General features: G+C 41.1%; 1 protein-coding gene across 8 annotated transcripts in view; it reads left to right on the top strand.

The window, feature by feature from the left end:
* The window catches only part of OSTN (osteocrin), a 92,571-nt gene that overhangs the window by 44,321 nt on the left and 25,774 nt on the right, over positions 1-22,476 (top strand). For 3 of the 8 annotated variants that reach the window (XM_019619029.3, XM_085232431.1, XM_085232430.1), the window contains one exon: positions 372-477. The exons of 2 other annotated variants lie outside the window; for them this stretch is intronic. In XM_019619029.3, coding sequence (XP_019474574.2) covers positions 433-477 — 45 coding nt within the window. In that variant the 5' untranslated portion in view covers positions 372-432. 3 more of the 8 variants (XM_085232437.1, XM_085232435.1, XM_085232436.1) reach the window with 3 other exon arrangements.

Here is a 22,476-nt window from a genome sequence, read left to right as displayed (position 1 = left end):
CTGGAAGCTGTTAATGTCACACAGCCCTGCGCTGGTTTAAGAGAAATGAGTGGTGTGAAACCTGCCAAGTTTTACTCAAAGGACTGTTGTTCATATCAGAAACCCTGCAACCTCCATGAACTTAAAGGAAGAAATGGGAAAGGAAGTTTTTATTCTGTCATTTATATGTGGCTGTTACTTATTTATTTTTAAAGTAGTTTTCCATTTTTAAAGTGATTTCATTGCAGACTGGAACTGTTTGGGACAAGGAATCAGTGAAAAAGGAAAGGACAGTGAAGGAAGACATCTCAAAAGGAATGTAGGGGCAGAGAAGTGATCTCAATTGGGTACGCTGCAGCAGTGATTAGCTCCTTCTATGTGATCTCATAAAGGTTTGTGAGAGACCAAATAGGCGAAGAACAGAGCAGGCTGGGTGACAAGACTGACCCTGTGATGAAGAACTTGAGGAAGAAGAGTTGGACCAGAGACCAGGTAAAGGTAAGACTCTCTGAGAAAAGCATTGTTCCAGGGGTAAGCATTTTTGAGATCCCTGTGGTGTAAGTCATTGATGATTAATAACTCTTTTAGTGCCAAAAGGTGGTTAACAAGTCAGGTCTTACTGTCTTGTGATAAATAAGGTGATAACTATGATAAATAACACTGCTGTGGCCAAAGAGGGAAGTCAGATAGCCAGGATGAGGCAAGGAAAGGATGAGAAGAGGAGGACAAAAATGGGAAATGTGCAGTGCCCAGGCAGCCTGCTCTGGAGATGGCAGCCTGTACACAGTAACCATCCTCTGAGAGGCTATTGCAGGTCTGTCTGGGCTTGAGGAGGACAGTTCTGTAGATCCAAGCAAACAGCTTGAGCTGTAAGTGGAAACAATGTCCTATGTTCTTGTTATACAATATCTAGAAAAATCTTACCTGAACACAGTTGTGACAGTGCATTGTGTATCAAGAAGTTGTGTTGTTCAGAGTGCTGCTCTGCTTCATTCGCTGTGCCTTTGAACACGTACCAGACCATTTGGCAGGGAGCTGAGATACTGCAGGAATGCCTGTAGGACTGTCCTGCCTGGCTCTGTGGTGAGCTGCTGCTAACCCAGAGAAGCAAGGGACAAGAGAGTCACCAAGGTGAGAACTGGACTCAGCAGCTAGGTTCTCTGATGCTGTAGAAATAGAGCCATTTCTCCAGAACCCTCCGAATCATCATATTTGGATAGTCTGTTGGGCTTCCTGCAAACCCGTGAATTCTCTCTGAGCATCTTGAAAGCATTTTGGCCAGCACCACAGGTAGAAGTTCCCTTCTGTTACTAATATTCTTTTTTTTTGCATTTTAATTTAATTTCCCCTATCATTCCTTCTTTTTTTCCGCTGCACATTTCCCCTTGAAAGCTGAGATTGTACAGACAGACGTATATTCTTCCTCCCCAAGTGCATGTAGCCTTTTCCCTGCTGTTTGAAGAAATTAACGTTTGGGCTGAAGTGCACCTGCAATTCCCATTAATGTAACGGAATGAAACTGACCCACTGGTAGAGAGAAAAGCTCTAATCTCCCTTTGTCTGACATCAGATCTCAGGGGAGGAAAAGAAAGAGACTCAGAAGATGGTAGGGAAATCTTTCTAAGCAGTGGCAGCACATGGGGTGTATTGGCTGCTGGTTGAGCCTGCATATCCAAACACAGCTCGTGTGCTTAACTAACTTTGCCATTAGGATCTTTGCTGTGAGAAGACATACAGTACGGATTACGGGTGTCACCCACAGATGTGTGACCCAGACAGATAAGCTAAAAACTTCTGAAAAATCAAACTGTGTACAGAAAGAATATATAGTGGGAAGAATAAGAGGATAAGAGGAGGGGAAGGGCCTTGTTTGGAGTTTTTCTTGTATTCGGTGGTAAGAGAGCAACTTCTGCGATGTGTTTTTTATATGCCCTAATTATCCTTGTTTAGGGCATTTTGGGTCTTACCTTGTCGTTGCTGTTTAGGATTTCTATGTGGACAGAAGTATGTTACAGTGAAGAAGTCTAAAACAGAGAGGGAGCACAAAAGATGAACAGTGAGCAAATGAGCAAACAAGAAGTTTGCTGCTTGCTTGTGCAGTGGGTGAGTGCAATTCCTGTCCTCTGTTCCAGTAAAACGAATTCTGACAAAAGTTGTACATGAAGAGCAGTTCAAAGGAAAAGTTCTAAAGAATCTAAGTACCATGTTCCAGACAAATTATTCTTAGGAAAATGAGTCAAGATATTTATTAAGAATAATGTTTATAAGGAAATAACTTCTCTATTTTTTCCCTCATCTGTTCTTTTCTAGTATACCTATTACTTGCCAAATAATTTGGACAGCACATATGTAGCGTGCTTCTGCTTTTGTGCAAGCAGTTCCTCATTTGATGTTTGTGGTGCCTCCAGATGATAGGTTTTGTTCTTTCTGGAAGAAGTGACTGAAATGTGGTAGCAAGGGTGCTGTCAGTAAGCCATAGGGAAGAACATCTTCACTAGACTGAAGAAAAAGATAAAGTCTGAAGAGAGGATCATGGATTTCAAGTGGTGTTTTGCTTACTGTGTCCAGTTAAATAGATCTGAAAATGCAGTGAGGACAAAGGGGATAAAGATGTAAATACTTTGTGCAGTGCTCATCTAGAATTTACTTTCCTGTAAGTCTTTACCTGTTTGCTCTCTAGCAAACAGGATTGTGAAAAACCTATCTGGTTCCGAGCTACTGAAGATAAAACTGATAAAACAGGACAAGCTCTCTTGTATCGGAGCTGTGGATCTGTTTTGCTTCAGGTGTTGCAGGAGCTGACTCATGAGGAAAAGATGAAGAGTTAAGAAACATGGTAGGTAATAAATTACAGTGGCTGCATGTAGACTTCTGCAAGAGCTGCTGAATGGAGGTATTTTCAGGCTGTCCACGTGTTGTATGTAGTGCCTTGTTCTGCGAATGGCAAGAGCTGTGAGTTTGCTTTCAGTTCCTTATGAAGTGACTCATGCTAATGAGATTATGTATTTTTTTCCCTTTAGTAGTTCCTCAACTTCAGTCGTCTCAATTTCTCCCAGACTTTTCTGTGACTACTGTCTATTAGCATCCTTAGTGTCCTCTTCCTGCTCTTGGCATTCCTTTCAGGCCTCTGACAGTGCCTCATAATTATTACTTAAAAGGATCTTCTACTCTGCCTTTCCTCATGGTGAAGGCCTGTGTGATCCAAAATACTTACCTAACTCCTCTTCCTTTATGCAGCTGGTAGGCATGGTTGCCTCTTTGCAAGTGAAAAAGATCAGTGTCTTTTGCATCAAACTGAGTTTTCAGCTGTTTGTGATGGAGGCTTCTCCATGCTTTGTGCTTCTCTTTAGCTGAGGAGTGACTTCAGGACACTCTCATACATCTTCGTGGAGGGCAGCAACCTCAGGGACAGGCTTCTGGGGCACTTACTACTTCTTGGCAGAATTCCAGTCATCCTTGCTGTGTCAGGCAAACAGAGGATCTTGCTTTGATGCATGAAGGACAGATAGAAAGACATTGAACCAATAGTCGTCCTGATTGTTTTATAGGGTATGCATTCACATAGTTTGAATTTCAGCATCTCAGCAGTTCGTCTGAAAATTGGAAGTAGGCAGAAAGAGCAGAGGAGACTGTGGCACTGAAAGGAAAAATGCAGAACAAAACTTCAGACTGCAAGATGGCTGGATTCAAAGTGTGTTTTTTCTCTCTTTATAATAGGAAATGAATCCCAGATTCCAAACTCTGTATCCCTGGTATAAGTTTGCGGTAGCTGTTAAAGCTGAAGACGTGTAAATAAGAGCAAAATTGGGTCTTCAAAGTTCAATAAGAATTATGGTTATTGAGTGCAGTTTGTGAAAAGGCAGGCTTCCTGATATATCAAACTGCTACTCCCTTTTGCATTAGTAACCCTCTCAGTTTTAGGGAATGACACCCCAGCACTGTCCAGGTCTGCAGTTTGTAAGGCTGAGCATTTATAGGGCGCAGTGAGCCAGAACACAGAATCTGCAAGAACAGGAAAAAAACTTAAGAACCAAAAATAAATCTCATAGTCCAGCTGGCAAATATTCCTAGGCCTCAACTGCCTTTGGCACCCCTCCACCCCCCAAGGTCTCCAATGGCTCTGAGGCCCCCACCACAAGAAAATCAAGGGTTTTAAAATACAATAATTAAATAAAATCTTGATGTCATTTGGGTTTGGGAGTATTTGGAGGTTAGTGTTGTATGAGTGTATTTGCACATATGCACCCTGTTTTGTTCAAGTCTGAACTGTTCAGTCACTGAAACCATCAATGTTTAAGTTTTGGTTGCAGTAGAGATCTGATCCCTTTTCAGTGTTGTTGGCATCCTTTACAGTCAAATCAGTCTTGCCTCTGCCTTGTGTTCCTTTCCAGATTTGTTCAATTTGCCCTCACCTTTGAGTTTTCTAAAAGGTGCCCAGAATGGGCTGTCCAAGCTAGTAGCAGATGCATCCCTTTTTGTCTAGGCGGTGCAGGACTGCCAAACAGAGAAACATGCTAACATGTTAGCTCTCTATGCTGTTGTGATCTTTAAACTTATTCCAAGGAGAATGACTCCAAAGTGGTTATTTCAAACAGTCTTCCTGGTGTTCACTGGCAGCAGCCTGCTAGCCCTCTTCTGCATCTCTTATTTGCATCTAGTTCAGTAGCTGTCCTGTTGGCTTTTTTGGAAAGGTATTTGAGAAGAGAGCAAGTATAACTAATTCTTTTGACTACATCATCTGATGTAGAAGCTGACCTTAATTCATTGTGTGTACCTGTTTATAATCAGCTACTTAAAAATTGCAGTTAAGTTTTCTTTGTTTTTTCTTCCAGTTTTCTGACAACTGCTTCCTTATCACTAGATGAAGTCTTATGCCTTATTCATCCTCCGGTAGTTCAAAATTAAGGAGAATTTTTCACAGCCTTCTTAAAGGAATGATGGAAAAGGTAATGAAGTTTCCACAACCAAAAGGAAACTTCAGTAGTGAGCTTCAGGTTATTTGCAGGTTTATTACAATGGATGCTGCTCCTCACTCTTGACAGGATATGCATGCAATAAACTCATTGTCTTCATGTTCCATGGCCGGGTGGTGGTGCTCACTGTTGTATATGCTGGAATAAAGCAGAGTTGAGTATTTTTTCATCTAACCCCTGGCTGAACCATCAGTTTTTCTGTGCTAACAGAGTGAAGGACACCGGAGAAGAGGCAAATCTTAGCAAATATGCAGACCCTTTTTCTTTTCCCCATTGCAGATGATGTAGGAACTACACTAGACCTTCAGTTCTTTTATCTTTTACTTTTATGGTCTTGCTCCTTTCTCTTCAATGATGATAGCAATGTTAGTCACGTGTTGACAGTTTAGAAAAGCCTAAAGGATGATTATAATGTCTGACAAAGTCCCAAGTGATGCTGGGACTTGGGGGACACAACTGTAGTCTGAATTCTCCACTTACCAGCTCCCTGCTTCAGGGAGAGCCAAAGCTGCAGTCGTGTTCTCTGGAAACAGTGCTCAGCAAATAGCTGTAACCCTTCCTGCAGAGGAGCCACGCACTCTTTTCCAGTAAGGTAAATCTCACCCTCGACGCACAGCATTGCTGTAGGTGTTTGGATCAGTCTCAGAGTAGGTAAGGTGAAAATGCATACCAGCAACCCCGGCATACAGAGTGCTCGTCAGTTAGCATCCTACCAAATGCTCAGGATTAGGCCATTTATTTTTCTAACTGTACTTTACATATACACAGTAATATCCAGGTGGCTGAACCACAGAACAAAATACTTGCCCTATGTAAAAAGTTAAAAGCCTGTAAAGTGCAGATGACAGCCTGAAGTCTCAAATCTTCACTTTGTTTGCGTATATGGAAGTTTTACCATTGGCTGCAGTGGGACCAGAATCAGGATTTGGCTCAGTGGAAGGGAGCATTAGTCAAATGAGCACAAGTGCCTGAGTTAGATTCCTGCATTTTCCAATATTTGGCTGATTTCTTCACTGCTTTTTGTCTCGGTTCCCTTTATTTGTTGCAGTGTGCAATAGATTATTACTCTCACCTTAGGGCTATTAAATAAAAAGTAACTAAATTACTTAATACAGCTTACCTTAAACCTGCTGTGCTGGTTTTGTAAAGGGCTTTTGAAACTCAACTACAGGTGCAATTTTGCTAGCAAAAAACTATATCAGCTTCTGCCTGTATCCTTGGCTTGCTGTGCTCATTCCCAGCAGTTGTGTTTGTAAAAGAGCACTGAATCATTTATACTATAGGTGTTCAGGTACAGAGGAGCCACAGTCACTACTTTGAAGAAGTGTCCTGATTTTTATTTTTCAGAAAAGGAAAGAGGGCAAAGAATCTTCAATTTCCCCCATGGATTGCAGGTTGGTTTTGAGGTGCCCAGCCAAAGAAATTCCACAGATGTAGCTCCCACTAACTCAGGGTCACCACTTCAGGGACACTGCTGTGTTGCGGGGATACTACTGTGTACAGTTCAGGCACTGCTGTGACCATCTAAGGACTCAAATGCGTGTGCATGGCTTACTAGATAAAGTGAGAGAAGCTACTCAGTGGATATAACTTTGTGTTATTTTTGGGTGATTCTGGCCCTTCTCTGAAATGCCCTCTTGTGCTTACTGGATGGTTAATCTGACTGTATTGCTGTGGTTAGAGTGCAATGCACAGTACAGCATAGTTTGTGTTAATAATAATCATTAATAAAAGGGCAGTAACTGTGACAATTGTTATCCATTGATCCAAGTATAGCATGTTTACTGTTAAGACAGATGGGTTAGTTCTGGGCTCCAGAGGCTTTGTGTCGCTTTTCAAAAGCTTTATTTTATCCTCTATCTTTATTATTTCAAGATCCTAAGGTTTGCTGCCAGTCCTAAATTATTATTATTATTTTTTTTAATATTTATTTGGTTTCCCATTGAAACCATCCATTCATCTAGTTTCCATAAAACCCCTAATAACCATTTCAAAGTTTTTGTTCTTGGCTCTTTCCAAACCCATAAATCCTGGTTTGAAAACCCAACCTGAATTCTGTGCAAATAATTCTCTCTACCACCCCTTCTCCTCTGGTTGTAAGCGGGGCCTTCAGTGTTTTCCTTCCCAGCACTTGTTAGTTACCAGAGGTCCACGTGTCACTCATTTCTGGGGAGAAAAAGGTAACTATGGCATATAAACAACTGATATATGGTATCTAAGAGACATAATGGATGTAGCAACGATGCAAAGTTGCAATAGGTGAATCAGTTAAAGCACAGTAATACTCCAAATCTCTTTTTTTTCTTTGCCTGCGTGCTTATCAGCAGCTCTCAGCTTTTGTGTGGCAGACACGAACCAAGCCCAGTCCCCAACAAGGAGTGCTGCTGGGGCATGAGGAATGTCTCAAGAGTCAGAAACTGCCTCAAGAGGACTTAAAACTTGTGTTTGGATGAGTGGGGAAATCATAGCCATGCTCTGGGGCAGTGGCCAGCTTTGTAGCTTGTCAAAGTGGAAAGGATGAAGCAGTAGAGACATCCCTTTTGCAGAATATCAGAACCCTGGGGAGATACAGTTCTTTAAAGAACTGCCTTTTGGACAAGAAACCAGCCTGTGTCTCTAATACCTGGAATGATATCTGCTTATAATGGAAAAGTTTTCTTCCTGTTAAAAGCAGACTGCCTCTGTCAAGCTCATCCTTGGGAAACTCTTTGTTACGCTCAGATCAGGGTGGCATGGGGATCAGTCAGGATGCAGAGAATTCCTGTGGACTTGGTGCCAAGCCTGTGAGAAGGTAATTGGGTTCAGTCTCCTGTCTTTTCTTTGTTTTGTTGGCTCTTTCTTCTTTCTGTCAGGTAGGTGCTAGGATGCTGTGTCCTGACTGTGACAGATTATCCCACCTTCTGTGCTTGTAGTTGCCAGGATACTGCAGCTAACCAGAGGCAGACCTTCACTTAAAAGTGCCTGAAGTGAAGTGAGTCCAGGGCCAAATTCCACCTCATGACCTTTGCAGGTACTCAGTCTTGTAGATCCGTCAGCATAACTGTCATTTCAGAAGTTAGCTGGTGTTACAAGTGGGATGGCAGATCTAGAGCTATTTGAACTCAGAGGAAAAAAATGCCTTCAAAAGCTTTGAATCCTCACCAGAGATAGAAGCAAATCTTCCAATATGCTTTTTCTATATAGAGATGCTGAGTGGGGCCTCTGTCCAACATCTGAAAAACCGGGGTCTAAAATTAGGCCCCTAAATACCAAGAGCAGCAAGCAATTCCAACTGATACCAAGTTAGGAAAAAGAGCCTGGAATAAACAGATTCCTCAGTGACCAAGTTCCTGTTTTTGAGACAAGTGTTCATTCTCACAAATCAAAACATCAAGAAACCAGAAAAAAAAAAAGAATGAAAACATCATATCCCAGCAGCCCTATGATATTATCAGCCAAAGTATGTCTTAATAGAATGTTTTCCAAAATTCCTTAGGGAGTACCAGTGAGCCGTGAAGAGGATATTGCTCTTTTTTGAAGTATTAGATTGGTTTTTTTGGAATGCATTACATTTATTCCTGTGTCCTATTTGTTATTCTGTTAAGTCATGAATTTGATGTATAGCTCTTTTGTCCCTCTTGCAGTTGCTTCCTTTTCCGGGCTCATGTTGTAAAATATATATAGATATATATATATATATATTTTTAAAGCATTGTTCTTCTCATCTTTCTGGCCTTGTGATGGGCAGCATGATTGTCTCATTTGGCAGGTAAAGTAGTAAAGCAATTAGTAACAGTAAATACACTGTCCAGGGACTATCTTGCTTTGTATAGAGTGTGTACACATTGTCTAGAGCAGTCCCGTTCCCTGAATTAAATTGCTGGGGCTACTGAAATACGGATGTCAGAAACATCCATAGGAGTGACAGCAATCCTGAGAGCGCCTCAGAATTCTTTAGAAATAGTACTTGGATCTGGTTTTCAGCCCTCTTCTGAGTTTGTGGTGATGTTTCTTTCTGCATATGATAAAACTGACCACACTTTTATTATTTTTATATCTCTGTGAGGAACATGGACACATTAGGAACATTTGGAACATATTAGAAACATTAAGGATGAATGACTAAGCAAGAAGGCACTGGAAGTCTTAGGAGATTATTTGCTCTTTATTATTGTATTCACAATTGTTACCCTGGCTTGAGCATCTAAGTAAACATTCACTTATGACTGGAGTTGCTGTATTGTCCCAGTACTCTGCTGTTCAGTCAAGATCTTGTTGCACAGTTATACAACCTGAAGACAATTTTTGTCCCAGGAGTTCACATATCTGTTTGACTTCATGCAAAAAGAGGGAGAGAGGACTTTATTGGACTGAACTGCAGAGTTCTCCTAAATGAGTGTGTGTAACTGCTCAGACTGCTTTGGGCATCAAACAATTTTTTTTTTTTTTGTATGTACCTGCAGAGAATGTAGAAGAATGAGTGTGATTACTGTCTTAGTTTTCATACTTTTAATCCAGTTGAATAAATAATATCAGAGTTTATACCTTGAAATCCATGGGTGAGGGAGAATGTAGAGGGCACCCTGAAATATGTGGTGAAGAAAAATATCTCTCCATGGTTGCTCAGAACTGGAAATACAAAGTCACCTCAGACTTGCACAGCCTCATTTCTAGCAATTTTTTTTTTGCCCTTTTTTTTTTCTTTTTTTTTATTTTCACTATCTGAGCTCCTTTTGGGTCCCATGCCACCAAATTGCCCTGGTAGCTGTAGAATGGCAGATGAGATAGATCATTAAAAACAAAAAATAAGCTGCCAGAGCAGGACAACTGCTATAAATGCCCAATAGATTGTCTGACTATCCTTACTGTATGCAGCATGAGCTTCCTTTTTTGACAAGGAATCTGAACAAGGGCTGAACTCCACTACAGTCCCTAATGTTGTCTATCGTCTTCCTATGATTAGAAAATTCATTAGTCCCTGCAAATGGAGAATGGTTAAAAAGCTGAATCTTCCACGAGCCCTACTGGCAACTTGCTTTGCAGTTTAATTGAGAGAGTTATGCTCAGAATCAAGAGTCTGGCACTGTTGCAAAGCCCTAGACAGACCCCAGCACAGAAAGGGGCTTCCCATGACTCTACTCCCAGTAGAGTCTTTTCCAATTTAAGTTCAGTTGCAGTCATGGTGGCAGTAGTTTTGTCCATTGTCAGTTTATGGTGGAACGTAAATGCAGTTTTAAAAATATATATTGGGTTTAAGTGGAGCTCAAAATATCAGCATATTACTCTGTGGTCTGACAACAGCAGTATTCTAATAAAATCATGGCCCTTTGACTGCTGAAAGGCGTCATGGAGAATGATAATTCTCTGATGTTGTAAGTTATATTTTCTCTTTATGGCTCTAGCCAGATTTCTAGAATATTCAATGATATCCAGACAGAAACCATCTTAAAGAAGCCTTAACTCTGCCTGGAAAATTATCCTGATGTTATCTACATTTGGAGCTTCTTCATGCTAGTTTTAATAGAATGATTTCATGTTTAAGGGACTTATGTATGTGCAGTTGGGAGGGTGTTACGTTCCTCTCCTCCTCTCATTCAAGAGACATGCTATGTTATTTCTGCTGGGATGTCCAAAGGAATGTATAGGTATCTCAGTTACCATGCGAGGTACTGTACTTCTATCTCTGTGCTTGAAGACTTTATGGTGCTTCCATCACTTTCACAGTGCGTGCCACCTTTCCTGCAGAGAGGTGCCTGGCAACAACACAAGCAATGAAACAAGGCCACCTTCACTGCCCTGCTCCAAACACCCCTGTGACTCCAAAGTCCTACTCATGGCTGCCTGAACTTCAAAGGAAAGCAATGAAAGTGACAAGAAATGGATCCCTTCAGCCTGGGAAGGAGACTGAACTGGTGATTTAATAGACCCTACCAAAATCATAGGGTATGGCACTGTATAACTGTCTCTGCCTGGCTTTGAGACTCTTAAGTCTCCTTTCTCCATTTCCTAGCAGCTCTGCAGGTTCTTTTGTATCTCTCTCCTTCTCAGTTGGCAGCAGTTCTTTTTCTCCAAATAAGCAGGCATCTATCTGATGTTATTGGGCAAGTCCTAGAGCAGTTTACATCTTCCCCTGTGGCTGTCTTAACTCCCTTTGTAAAAGTTATGGGCTGTTTCCTGTTCTCTTTTCTCCATCTGCTTCAAGAAAGGGTGAGAGTTTTCCATAGTATGCAATAATTATCATGTAATAATTAGCTCTTATGTGAGATTGTTGCAGGAAATGTATTTCCTAGAATTTTATTGAGTTCTTATCAAAAGAAGTGCTGAATCCTCTATCTGTGTATTCATAGTGGATGCCCCCGCCTTAGTTTAATACAATGCATGCAAATGCATTGTAACAAAATGTAAATGCTACCTGTAGAGATCAGCTTGAGATTTGGTGACTTGATACACTAGAAGTCTATTAATTCTTCAGCAGTTTCTTTTCACCTTATGTAATGTGCAAGCAAATTCCTACTGTCATCCAAGCAGGTACTTCTTGTGAGGTTTCCATAGGTATAATTTGTTGGGTTTTGTTTGGTTATTTCTTTGAGTGGTGTATGAAAATGAAATGCAGTGAGAGCTGGGTTAAATTTTTTAATTCTTAAAGCTGTTTTATGTAAAACAAATCTGGGCAAAGGAAGGAAAATGGTATTTGAAATAATTCCAGAAAACTTTGCATTTTCGGAATTTGGACTTACAGTTATTTTTCCATCAAAACTGCACTTTGAGAAAGTTATAACAACTGTTAGACTACTGAAAATCTGTCAGCTTTTTCATTCATAGGGATAATTTTCTTGTATATCATAGCAGATTCCAACTTTAACTTTCAATTTACTTTTCCCCTTAACTGCTTTTAGCATTCCTTCATTCTTGGACTCATTCTCTCTTTATATTAGCCCCAGCATCATTACATCTCAGAACATTCTCCTTTTGTCTCTGTACAGTGCCATAAAAAGATCAATGGGAACCATTACAGTTTATCCCAAAACTGCACCATTTCATTGTATAGCATCAGTTATAACTGATGGATTTGTTTGGATTTGCACCAGCTAAGATATGTAGCAACCTATTTTTATTTATATTTGCTAAAGACTTTAAAAGTATGTATTTTTTTTTTTCTTCCACTGGCTTTCTTTGAAGGTAACAAACCCAGTGTTGATGAGTCAGACTTCAGTAGAGCTATGCTGATTCATACTGGCTGAAGATCTGAGCAAACTCAGTCATGCGGCATTTGGAGTTGGAGCCAGAACCTTAAATCAGAGGTCTTTTGCATTTCTAACATGTGGGTATGGCAGAAGGGTTATCCATTGGAAGGCACATGTGGTATCGTAAAAAGATAAGTGCAGCTCAGTTCTTCTGTCTTGTGGGTGCCATAGTTAGCAGAACTGCTGCCTGACTTGAATGCAGTGCTATTTCTTCTGAATCCAGCGACGCGTGCAGACTGGCTGCTTCTACCCTAAAGAAAGGAAATGCAGTGTTTTCTTCCTTTCTTTAGGGGCCTTGTCTCCTTCATCATCAGTAAGAACATACTGTCCCTTTGCCAGGCAGAAAAGGCAAATCACCACATCACCTTTTCGTCCTGGAGTCGGTCCTGGAACTTCTGGAGCTCAGGCTCTGGTAAACCAGGAAGCATAACTCATGCCTTTGCTGCTTATGAAAGAGGTGGCAGCCAGAATGCCAGTTTCAGACATTTCCCTGGCTTTCTGTTTGCTTTCTGCTACATGGGCGACGTCTCTAATGTAACACTCACATCCTGTATGTATTATTGTCTGTCTGTAGGTGTTCAGACATGCAATTGTGTTCCAGAATTCAACACGTCACCACATGCTGTCTGCCCAGTGCCCTGAGCCTGGGGCTGCAGGGACATAAGAGTTTAGCTTAGCCTGCAGTGGAAGAAGGTTAAACTGAATCAAATCATCCTGTTATAAATTAAGAGTGCACAAACAAGAAATAACTGTACATTAGCTAACTGTAGTAGGCTGTGGTAAGCCTTCACTGTACTGTGTAAGGCTTACTTCACATTGACTGTGAGGCTGTGGGACAGGAGAGGTTCTTTCTGTTCTGACCTGGCAGGACTGTGGCCTGTATTTGGGACCATGAGTGACAGTCCAATCTCGTGTTTTGCTTAAAACTGCAGCAAATGCATTTTTGGAAACTCTTCTCCTTTGATAGCACAGAAAAAAATGGAGAGTGTGTAATGTTCTACCTGGACCTTGTTTCACAGAAGTGTGGGAGCAGTTGGAGGACTGCTGTGGGCCTAGAGGACATGCAGGAGAGCTTGGTACTGGCCTCTAGAGGTGATTAGAGTCCCCTGATATGCTGTTAATGAAGGTTGGGTGCCTGTGCCAACAGCTACAGGAGTGTTGGCAGGATGATGTACTTGCTGGTACATCACTTCAGGTGTTAAATCTTTCCCAAGGTACATGTGGCCATATATAAGCATAGGCTGACAGACAGGTATGATACAACAAACCATCTTTATTCCCCTGCCACATAGGTGGAACTGATGCTCTTTTACAACTGTCGTGCAGGCAAGATGGATTTGTCACCTTCCGTTTTCTGCACAGAGGAGTTAAACTTCTGCTGCCCCTTGAAGCTCTGACCCTTTAGCGAGTGCAGAGGGACGTATTCTGCCCTGCAGATAGTATTCCTATGAAGTTCAGCAAAGCTAGTGTGAAGTATAGGACATCAACAAACCTGGAATAAAACACTGACCCCCGCATGATGGGAATGAGCCGTGGTTTGCCAAGTGTATTCACAGCAAAGAGGAACCAGAGTCACAGCAATTAATTTCTTGCTTGAGGGTCAAATAGCTGATTTCCTCCTCTCACACTTCTGCAAAGCCAACCCCTTTTCCAAAAGTCAGCACGCTCACATTACACTGTGTTCAAAAATCCTTGCTGTTCTCAGAATATTTCCTTAGCTCATTTGTTCAGTGAGGGGCACAAGGGAAAGCAATTAATGCAGCAAAGGTGGAAAATGGAGGTAACGGTGCAATCTAATCACCACCCCGCTGTGGGGAAAGCCACATCTCTTCTAACCACAGAGGAGGTGTTTAGTGCTCCGGCTCAAGGGAAATATTTCCTTATCACTCAGCAGCAGTTAGACAGGATGTGCCAAAACCAGCCAGGTCTTGCAGCGTGAGGAAAACAAGAGCTGCATGGAACTGTCATCAGCAATGGGAGTCCTAGAATTTAGATTTGGCTTTTCTGGCCGTCCTTAACTCAGGCAACAGGACACTTTTCAAGGCTGTGGAGATTAAAGTTCCACAACCTTCAGTGCAGAGCTAGTGCCAGTCATTGCTTTTAACTCTTTGAAGATTGTAAATGACTTGCATCCTCCAAGGTCTTTGTATGTAGCTGACAGAACGGAGGGAGATAAACTGGGCAGCCTGACCTCACTTATGTTATCTAAACATCAGTGGAACTTGCTGTATAGATTCTCATGACGTTATTCGTTGTTTGTATTGAGCAGGACACTGAATGCTGGATTTATGTCATGATCAGGCATGAAAATCATTTTCCTCCAAGTCCTTGTGTTAATAAAACATTACCAGGCGATAAGGAGTTTCTTAAAAGACAGCTGCTGTAGCCTGAAAGTATTTAGAAAAAGTGAGCATCTTGAATGTTACAATTGAACTATCCTAACTGAGTTCCTGTAGTGGAGATCTTGTGTAAGGTTGCAATTACGTTGCTTTTATTAATGTAACAATAAAATGGACTCAGTGAGAACCCAGGTACAGGCTTCTGTTGCTACATTGCTTTCACTGAGGCATTGCTTTTGCTTCTGAAATGTAAGCCTGGAGTCTTGCTTCTGCTGTTATAGACAATTGCATTAGATCATACTGCTTATGAGCTGGTCAGGCAGAGCTTTGCTCTGAGTGGTGTCCTGTACGTTAAGCCATGGTTCTGCTGGCCAGCTGCAGCTAGCTTCTCTACTTCCTCCTTGGGTCAAGACCAAGAGATGGTATTTCATTAAAGAATAAAATGCAACTTCAGTCTGATTTATGACTGAAGACGTGATGTAGAGATTGCTGAAAGGAAACCATCCGAAAGATGCTTCAGGAAATTCAGGATAAAGCATTACTTCTCTGCAGACTGATCTATAGATTTATATACACTGACACCGAAGTGTGCTTGCATGCGATGACTTTCCAATATGGATGCTATATGCTGTTGGTGCCCAATATGCAATTTTCTCAGAGCTATTTTAATTTTTAAGTCCCTACAAAACTATTAGCAAGATTTCAATAATTAAGGAATTGTAGAAGTACCAATTAAAATGTCAGATGTTTGCTGTATCAAATGTCAAATCACATACTTCCATTTAATGAAATCAGTTTCCAGTATAGTTCATAACATCATCAATGACCTAAATAGTACACCTGACAGCTTGCCTGCCATCTTGAGCTGTAAATCTGCGTAACTAATGGTATATCGAAGGAGAAAAGGTCAATAAATGCAGAAATGTGTGGAGAATCTTATATTTCCCTGGCACTCGTTATTTCTCTTTTTTCACTCTTCTTTTATAATCTGTCACATTAAACTAGTCACGCTTGGCAAAACCCTGGACAGGACAGGTTTTCAATAAAGCTGCAGCCATTCTCGCCACACAACATCGGATGAACAAAGGCAGTGACTGCAGATCTAGGAATACAAAAGGGGAAACATCTGTTCTAGAAATGCAATTTAGGAAAGAGCCATAAATATGTGTAAATATATTAAAATCAAAAAAGAGATGCAAGAGACTACACAGGTCAATCAACACTCACAATTGAGAAGGTTTTTCATTAATTTGGTTTTGTTTTGAGCACAACTGCTACTGCTGAGAACAAAAATGCATTGGGATTCTGAGCAGTAGACCTGGTAGCCTTCCCATCTGCTGGTACATTTTTTCCCTGTACTGTTCTTAACACTTTGCTGAGTCCAGAAAGAAATGACTCAGTCAAAAGGGCTTCCTCCATCTCCCTTGGGTGATTATTCCACAGCCTATTAAGAAATGTTTCCAACATCGTTTTCCCTATGCTTTCAAAGTATCATTCTGCAAGTGTTATCCTAAACAATCCTGTTCCATCATTAGTGTTTCCATTTCTTCTGGGCTTGTCTATAGTTGTCGTATACCCTCCAGCATTTCTCCCTGTTAGGCTTCAAATGTTTAATGTGCTTAACCTTTCCTTGTGTGCCAAGCATAGAACTGGCACCAGGATATTTGTAAACCATTAAAAAGGGTAGTGCCTGTTAAATCGAATTACTTTCTTCTGATGCTTTTATGGTAAAGGTTGTGCTAGAGAACAAGGGCAGCTTCTATTCTGAATTACGTGGAAAAGATGCAACTGCTAAACAAGAATGACTTATAAACAGACTATATATAGTAATAAATAAGTTTAGTATCCACCCTTGATTTAAGTCCACGAGGGAAGCAGTTAAATTTAATAGACATCGGCCTCTCAAAGATGTAGCATATATGTGCACACAAGAAATTCCATCCAAACTGATGAATATTATCAGGTTTACTAGTGTTCTGTATTTTAACTGCAAAGAATATCTCTAAAACCACTAGAGTCTTTTAGACTGTGGGAAACATTGCAAATGTTACCACACTATGTCTGGATGCATAATATGTATGTGTTTTTGTATCTCAGCATATTTGGGTTTCTTTGAACTTTAAGATTAACTGTGAATTTCTCGAGTATACAAAGCTCACTTTCGGGATAATTATATTGTCGCTGCATTGCATGTTACCCTACATTGCTGAGACGTACCAAGTATATTTTTTGAATTAAAGGTAGGGTTTGATAAATATCTCTTTTATTGAAGTTGAAAACATTTAGCATTTACCTTTGTCTGGTTGCTCATAAATGTACTAAGTTTGAAGGCTTTGGGCTGAAATTTTCCGTGCCAAATTTTCCATGTGTCAGACGTAATATGGTAAGTGTTAATGTTACAATCATTTCAGTTAATATGTTTAAGCTATTTCTGAAAACAAGAAAACAGAAAAATGCAATATAAAAATTCAAGAGCAGTCATACCAGGTCAGACCAGCCGTCTGTCTAGCTCAGGGTAGTCATTCTGACAGTGGCCAGTATGCAAGCATTTTTGACACTTCCTTCATATAGTCTTGCAGCCTCCAACAATTTGTGGCTGAGGGATTTTAGAACCAGACACAATATTTTGTACTTAATGATCTTTGAGGGATTTTCCTTTGGTGACTTTGTTTTTGAATCTGTGTAAGCTTTTGGCTTAGAGTATGGTGAGGAGTTCCACTGTTTAAATACGCAGTGGTTAAAGAGAGCTCCTTTCTGTTTTCTGAGCCTATTTCCTGTCATTTTCAATTGAAGGTCCTGAGCTGTTACATTGGAAGCAGTCATTTAGAAGATGAGTGTCTGCCAAACCCCATCTCAGTCCTCATTTCAGAGTTGTAACAGTCAGCTCAGAATCCTTTACCATGTAGGCAAATAGAAATATTTAAGATTGTTTGTTCCTCCATGAACTGTTTCACTTTTACTGATACTTAATGTCATCTGCCCCTTTTCTGGCCAGGTACTCCATTCTGCCATCTTCATCCAAAATTTGTCATAATCATCACTAAACACATAGAATGCATATTATCAGTGGCAAACTATCTTCTCGCTATTGTCTTGCTTTTCTAGGTCATTGCATAAAGCATATTTTTCTCACGTTAGGAATTTTAAGTTTCCTTTGAGCAGCTCAAACATATTCACATGCTAGAAAAGAGACTTTAAATGGGAGACGTTGTCACAAACATGCATATTGTTACCCCTGTGAGCATCTCCAGGTGTCATGGGTCATGTTAAAGAGAATGAAGCAGATGCTCAGCAGTACTGAAAGAAACTATGGATGTTCAGCTTCACTGAAATATTACTCCATTTTACTGATGTGACTTCAAAGGGCTGACTTTAGAGACCAAGGATCAGCAGTTTTTAGCTAAAGAATGAAATAGCAGACCCAACAGTGACTGGAACTGAGAGTGAGACTTGCTTAGAAATCAGTAGACTGTTGCGTGAGGTGTAAAAATAATGTTCCTGGATTAAGAACAAATGAGAACTAGTCTAGGAAATCAACTGAGTGAATGGATGGCTGAACATGCTTGAGTGGGGTTACATGTGCTGAAATTGAAAACCGTACTTAAATGCTTTGCTGGACCCTTAGTGAATGCCATAGTTGTCTGTAAGTATTCAAAATATGTGAATTGTTTGCAGTGTATGGTCAGGGGTAGTTTGAAAACAACCTATCAATCGTAGTGCTTCTGTCTATTGACCTTCACAGATCATCAGTTGTTTTCTTCTTTTTCATGCATTTCTCCCAAAATCACAACGTGCAGACTTTGTGGGTCTGTTTTGGCCCCTGCTGAAGCTTATCAATAAAATATCAAAAGGATTTTTATCCCTCCTCCCCCCCCCCATAATAAAGTTTCTTAATCTCCATTTCTTCCCCTCCTTTTTCTCCAAGAGGTCTGTTCCACACGGCTTGTGGAATTCTGGCTTCTTGTTTATATCTGGAAGAAAAACAAATTTCAAAATGTTGGAATTTCTCAGAGATCAGAAATTCCTTTTTCCAGATAGTTCTACATGAAAGGGTGCCAGTGATTTCTGTGGCACTTGGATTGCCTGTATAAGATCGTCAGGCAGGTGCAACACCTGTATGGAGGAGGATGCAGCTGTACTGCATCACATCCACCGCCTTACCACGAGGTAAGGCACCCCTCTGCCTCAAAAGTGGTAGCTGGGATTTCTTGTGCCTCCACTTTGTTCCTTTGTTAAATCTGTTCCAGAATAATAGCTCCTTTGCTGAGTCACTTCAACATTTCCATCTGTAAAGGTAGTGGATATCTTCGCTAGAAATGGGATTCTTGGAAGTTCCTAAGGGAGTCAGCTGTCAGCTCTCAGTACATTTCAGTGGGACATTTCGACCTAAGCCTGCTGCTAAAGGGGAATTTTGAGTTGTGCCAACTACCATTATTCCTTTAGATGACACTTTTTCCCCAACATAAAAGGAGAAAAAATAATGGAAGTAGGGAAGAGTCTGGTAGGAAAGGAATGAAAATAGTCCCAATATCTCCCTTTACCCAGTCTCTGAAGTTAGTGTTTCCTCCTTCACTGTATCATTTTTGCAGCGTGAAACAGTCCGCTCTCCATAGAATCACTCAGGTTGGAAAAGACCTTAAAGATCATCGAGTCCAACCATGAAACTCCAGGCTCTTTCTGTTACATTTTTTGGGAGAGCAGAACAATAACAAATTTCACTGACTTGCAGTAGAAGCAGGGGTAAGTGAGGACAGGAAGTTTAGCTTATATGGGATAAAATAAGGAGAAGATAAATCATTCCAAAAGAAATGTGCAGGGTGGCAGAGCACAGAGGTGCAAGAGTGATCTTAAAGGAGTTCTGCTCCTCTTCTGCTGCATCCTTTCAATGCCAGTTGTAGCCACTCATGCTTAGTTTTTGAGTATAGGATTGACATAGGTCTTCATTTTCCAATGTGTGCACCTCCAGTAGTCATTTCCACCATTATGGGGACAGTGTCACTGATTCTTTTTTCACTGCTTTTTATTTTCTATCATAGTGGACAGTAAAGGCTCACACTTACACAGATAAGAAAGGCATTAGAGCACATTTTTAAGCACTTTGTTCCACAAGTGACAATAAATTGCCCTTTCTTTGTTGGAAAACAGTAGTTAAAGCAGGCATAACTCACTTGTTTACAGCACTCTTAATCCTCTGACAAAGTCGGCCTTAAAATGTTCTTACAGAAGTTGAATAGACAGGAAGGAAAGATAAAAATACTGAGCAATGGACAAAACAAGAAAAGAAAAAAAGAAATCAAGTTAGTTTCAGTATGTCTGAAGGGACAACTGCAGGTACCACAAGATTCAGTATTAAAATGTAAACTAATTTCTTGAAAAACTGGAAAAATAGGCAGCTTTGCAGTGTAGCTTTATTTTATCTGGGTTATTCATGACTGGGGAAAACTGTAACTAATCTCAGAGGGGTTTCATTTCAGGGACAAGGTTCTACAGTATTAAGGTGATGCAACAAATAGGTAGAAATAATCGGGGAAGATTTAGTTAGAAGAAAAAAAGAAATTCCTCATTTTTGCATAGGTGGTTTCTAACGATGTACCAACATGCACAGGATCTTTGTTGGGCAATGTTGCTCTAAGATCCCTTAAGTTGCTCAATAATAAGAGTCTCAGAAGACCACTGGGATATTTTGCTTGTTTGTCCTGCCTCAGTGCATGTGACTCCTGCTTGCAGACTCCAGGACCTGGGAGATACATTCTCATTACACTTGGGACTTCAGTCCCCCAGTCAAATTGTGTGACCAAGGTGCTAATCCAGATGTTATTCTCTTTTCTACTCAGAATCAATGGCCCTGTTGGGCATTAAAGAAGAGCAGGCCCCAGCAGTGTGACAGTTCCCAAGCCAAAGATGTGAGGATGAAAGGAGGTTCCTTAGGGAAACTAAAGGAAAATAAACATTTTGACCTTCATAAAGGGTCAGAGACCTTTGTCAGATCCTTCATCCACTTTGCAGCAGTGGATGAAGGATCTTTTCAGTAGGAAAAGGGAATCAGTCCCTCACAGCAGACATTTCCATGAGCAACTTAACAGGAAAGGGAAAAGAAGGCAAAAACAAAACAAACAAACAAGAAAATGAGCCAAATTCTTGCAGAGAGGAGCTGATGAGGGATGGAATGAAGGTATGTGCCTTTCAGAGCCTCAGTGAGAGGAAGAGATTATCAGGAAGACCTTTCAGATCGCCGCCTGGCAGGATAAACTATGTTCATGCCTCTCACCAAGCTGGCTGTGTGTGCTTGGAATTGGTCTGCCTCAGAGCCATCTCTGAGTACTCAATGTTTGTCATGGTTTCATGATTTTTCATTATCGGTATTCCACATCATAACATCATGCAATGCACTGGGGGTTTGACTGCTGATGCTCAAGTTCCGGGTGCCTGTCCAGAGGAGAAGAGCAGCTACGTTTCCCCAGGGGGCTTTGCGGTCAACGAGGAGATATAACTCCCGGCAAGGTCACCTGATGCTCTCTTCTTTGCCTGCGCTGCTTCGCTTGCGCTTCTCTTCTTTGCCTGCGCTGCTTCGCTTGCGCTTCTCTGCCTGCGCTGCTTCGCTTGCGCTTCTCTGCCTGCGCTTCTCGCCTGTGCTTCTCTGCCTGCGCTTCTCATCTCAGCGTTGTGGTAAGGCCGATCCACTATCAATTTCACATTCTCTCTCCTTATAAAATTCTGTTGATACCATATTTAGTAAATTACTTTGTTTTACCTCAGATTGTTGCCACTGTTTTCAATTATTTCGGGGTCCCTTATTTTCTTTTTTTTCCGGGGGCGCGGATCCGCGGATCCCTCCGCCCTTCTAGTCACGGAACCGGGCCGAACCAGCCCGTAAACCGTTGACAATGTTTTACAGGCAGAGGAAGGAGCTTTCACAGATAGCAGTCCACCTGATTCTTTCTAGCTCTCTATTCTAGTCTGGATTAGCAGTGGAAAATACCACTGGTGTAAGACAGAAGCTGCTTTACATGGCTGAATTCAGGCTTCAGCCTGCTTTTAACCAGAACTAGCTCCCTGAGTTTCAGTGTTGTATTTTTTTTTTTCTAATATACACAAGTATAAAGAGGAGAACATCAAGTGATAAAAATCTCTTCCAGTAAGTAATCCTGGATCTGTCTTTGCCATTAAAGTCTCTCTTCACAGCAGGGTCTTAAGAAAGTTCAAGGAATGCGTGTCTGTAGATTCAGGAACAGGCACAAGAAGTCTAAGTCCCTTCCTGAACCAGTGCCTTAAAATAACTCCACCAATGGCCATTTGTGCAGTGACATTTTGGAAATGTGCACCGCCTTATTAGAAAACTTGACTGTGAATACCAGGCAATCTACTGCGGTTCCTGGGATGTCAGCCCAGAATCCCAGCAGCCTTCCCATCCCAGCGCAACTCAGAAAGGCAGTTTTTAAATTAAAATCTTCATGTAAAATAATAGATGCTGCAAGATGGGAAGCCTTGTAAATTGAAAAATGTCAGTTGGTTTTGCAGAGGCAAATGAGAGGTTGTTTATTTATTTTCACCTCATAAACATTTCAGAAGGGATTCTAGCACTTTGTTAAACTGCTGCAGTATTGGAATCTTCCAAGATTATTTATACATAACCAGTAAGCTCCCAGAAGTAGCAGGAGTGCTTGGTTTCAGCAGCCCCACAAGTGGTGACTGCATACTTTTGTTGTACTAGATTAGCATTCTGATAGACAAACCTGGGTAGAACAAGCCCGTTAAGTGCAGACATCCGAGGAAATGTGGAATTCCACCAGTCCATTCTTTGGTTGAGGTTCACTTGTCCGAAGCAGGTGTGTAGTTAAATGACCCTGTGTGTGCTTCCTTTTGTGGCTCTGTTTTCTGTTTGGAGATATTGGCTTGAATTCAGCCTCCATCCTACCAGCAGCTCACCTGCCACACGTGGTGTAGCTAGGTCTTGCACCAGGT

This window comes from Meleagris gallopavo, chromosome 11 (assembly GCF_905368555.1).
Source record: "Meleagris gallopavo chromosome 11, MGAL_WU_HG_1.1, whole genome shotgun sequence".
NCBI lineage: Eukaryota > Metazoa > Chordata > Aves > Galliformes > Phasianidae > Meleagris > Meleagris gallopavo.
This window is presented reverse-complemented; position numbering and strand designations above follow the sequence as displayed.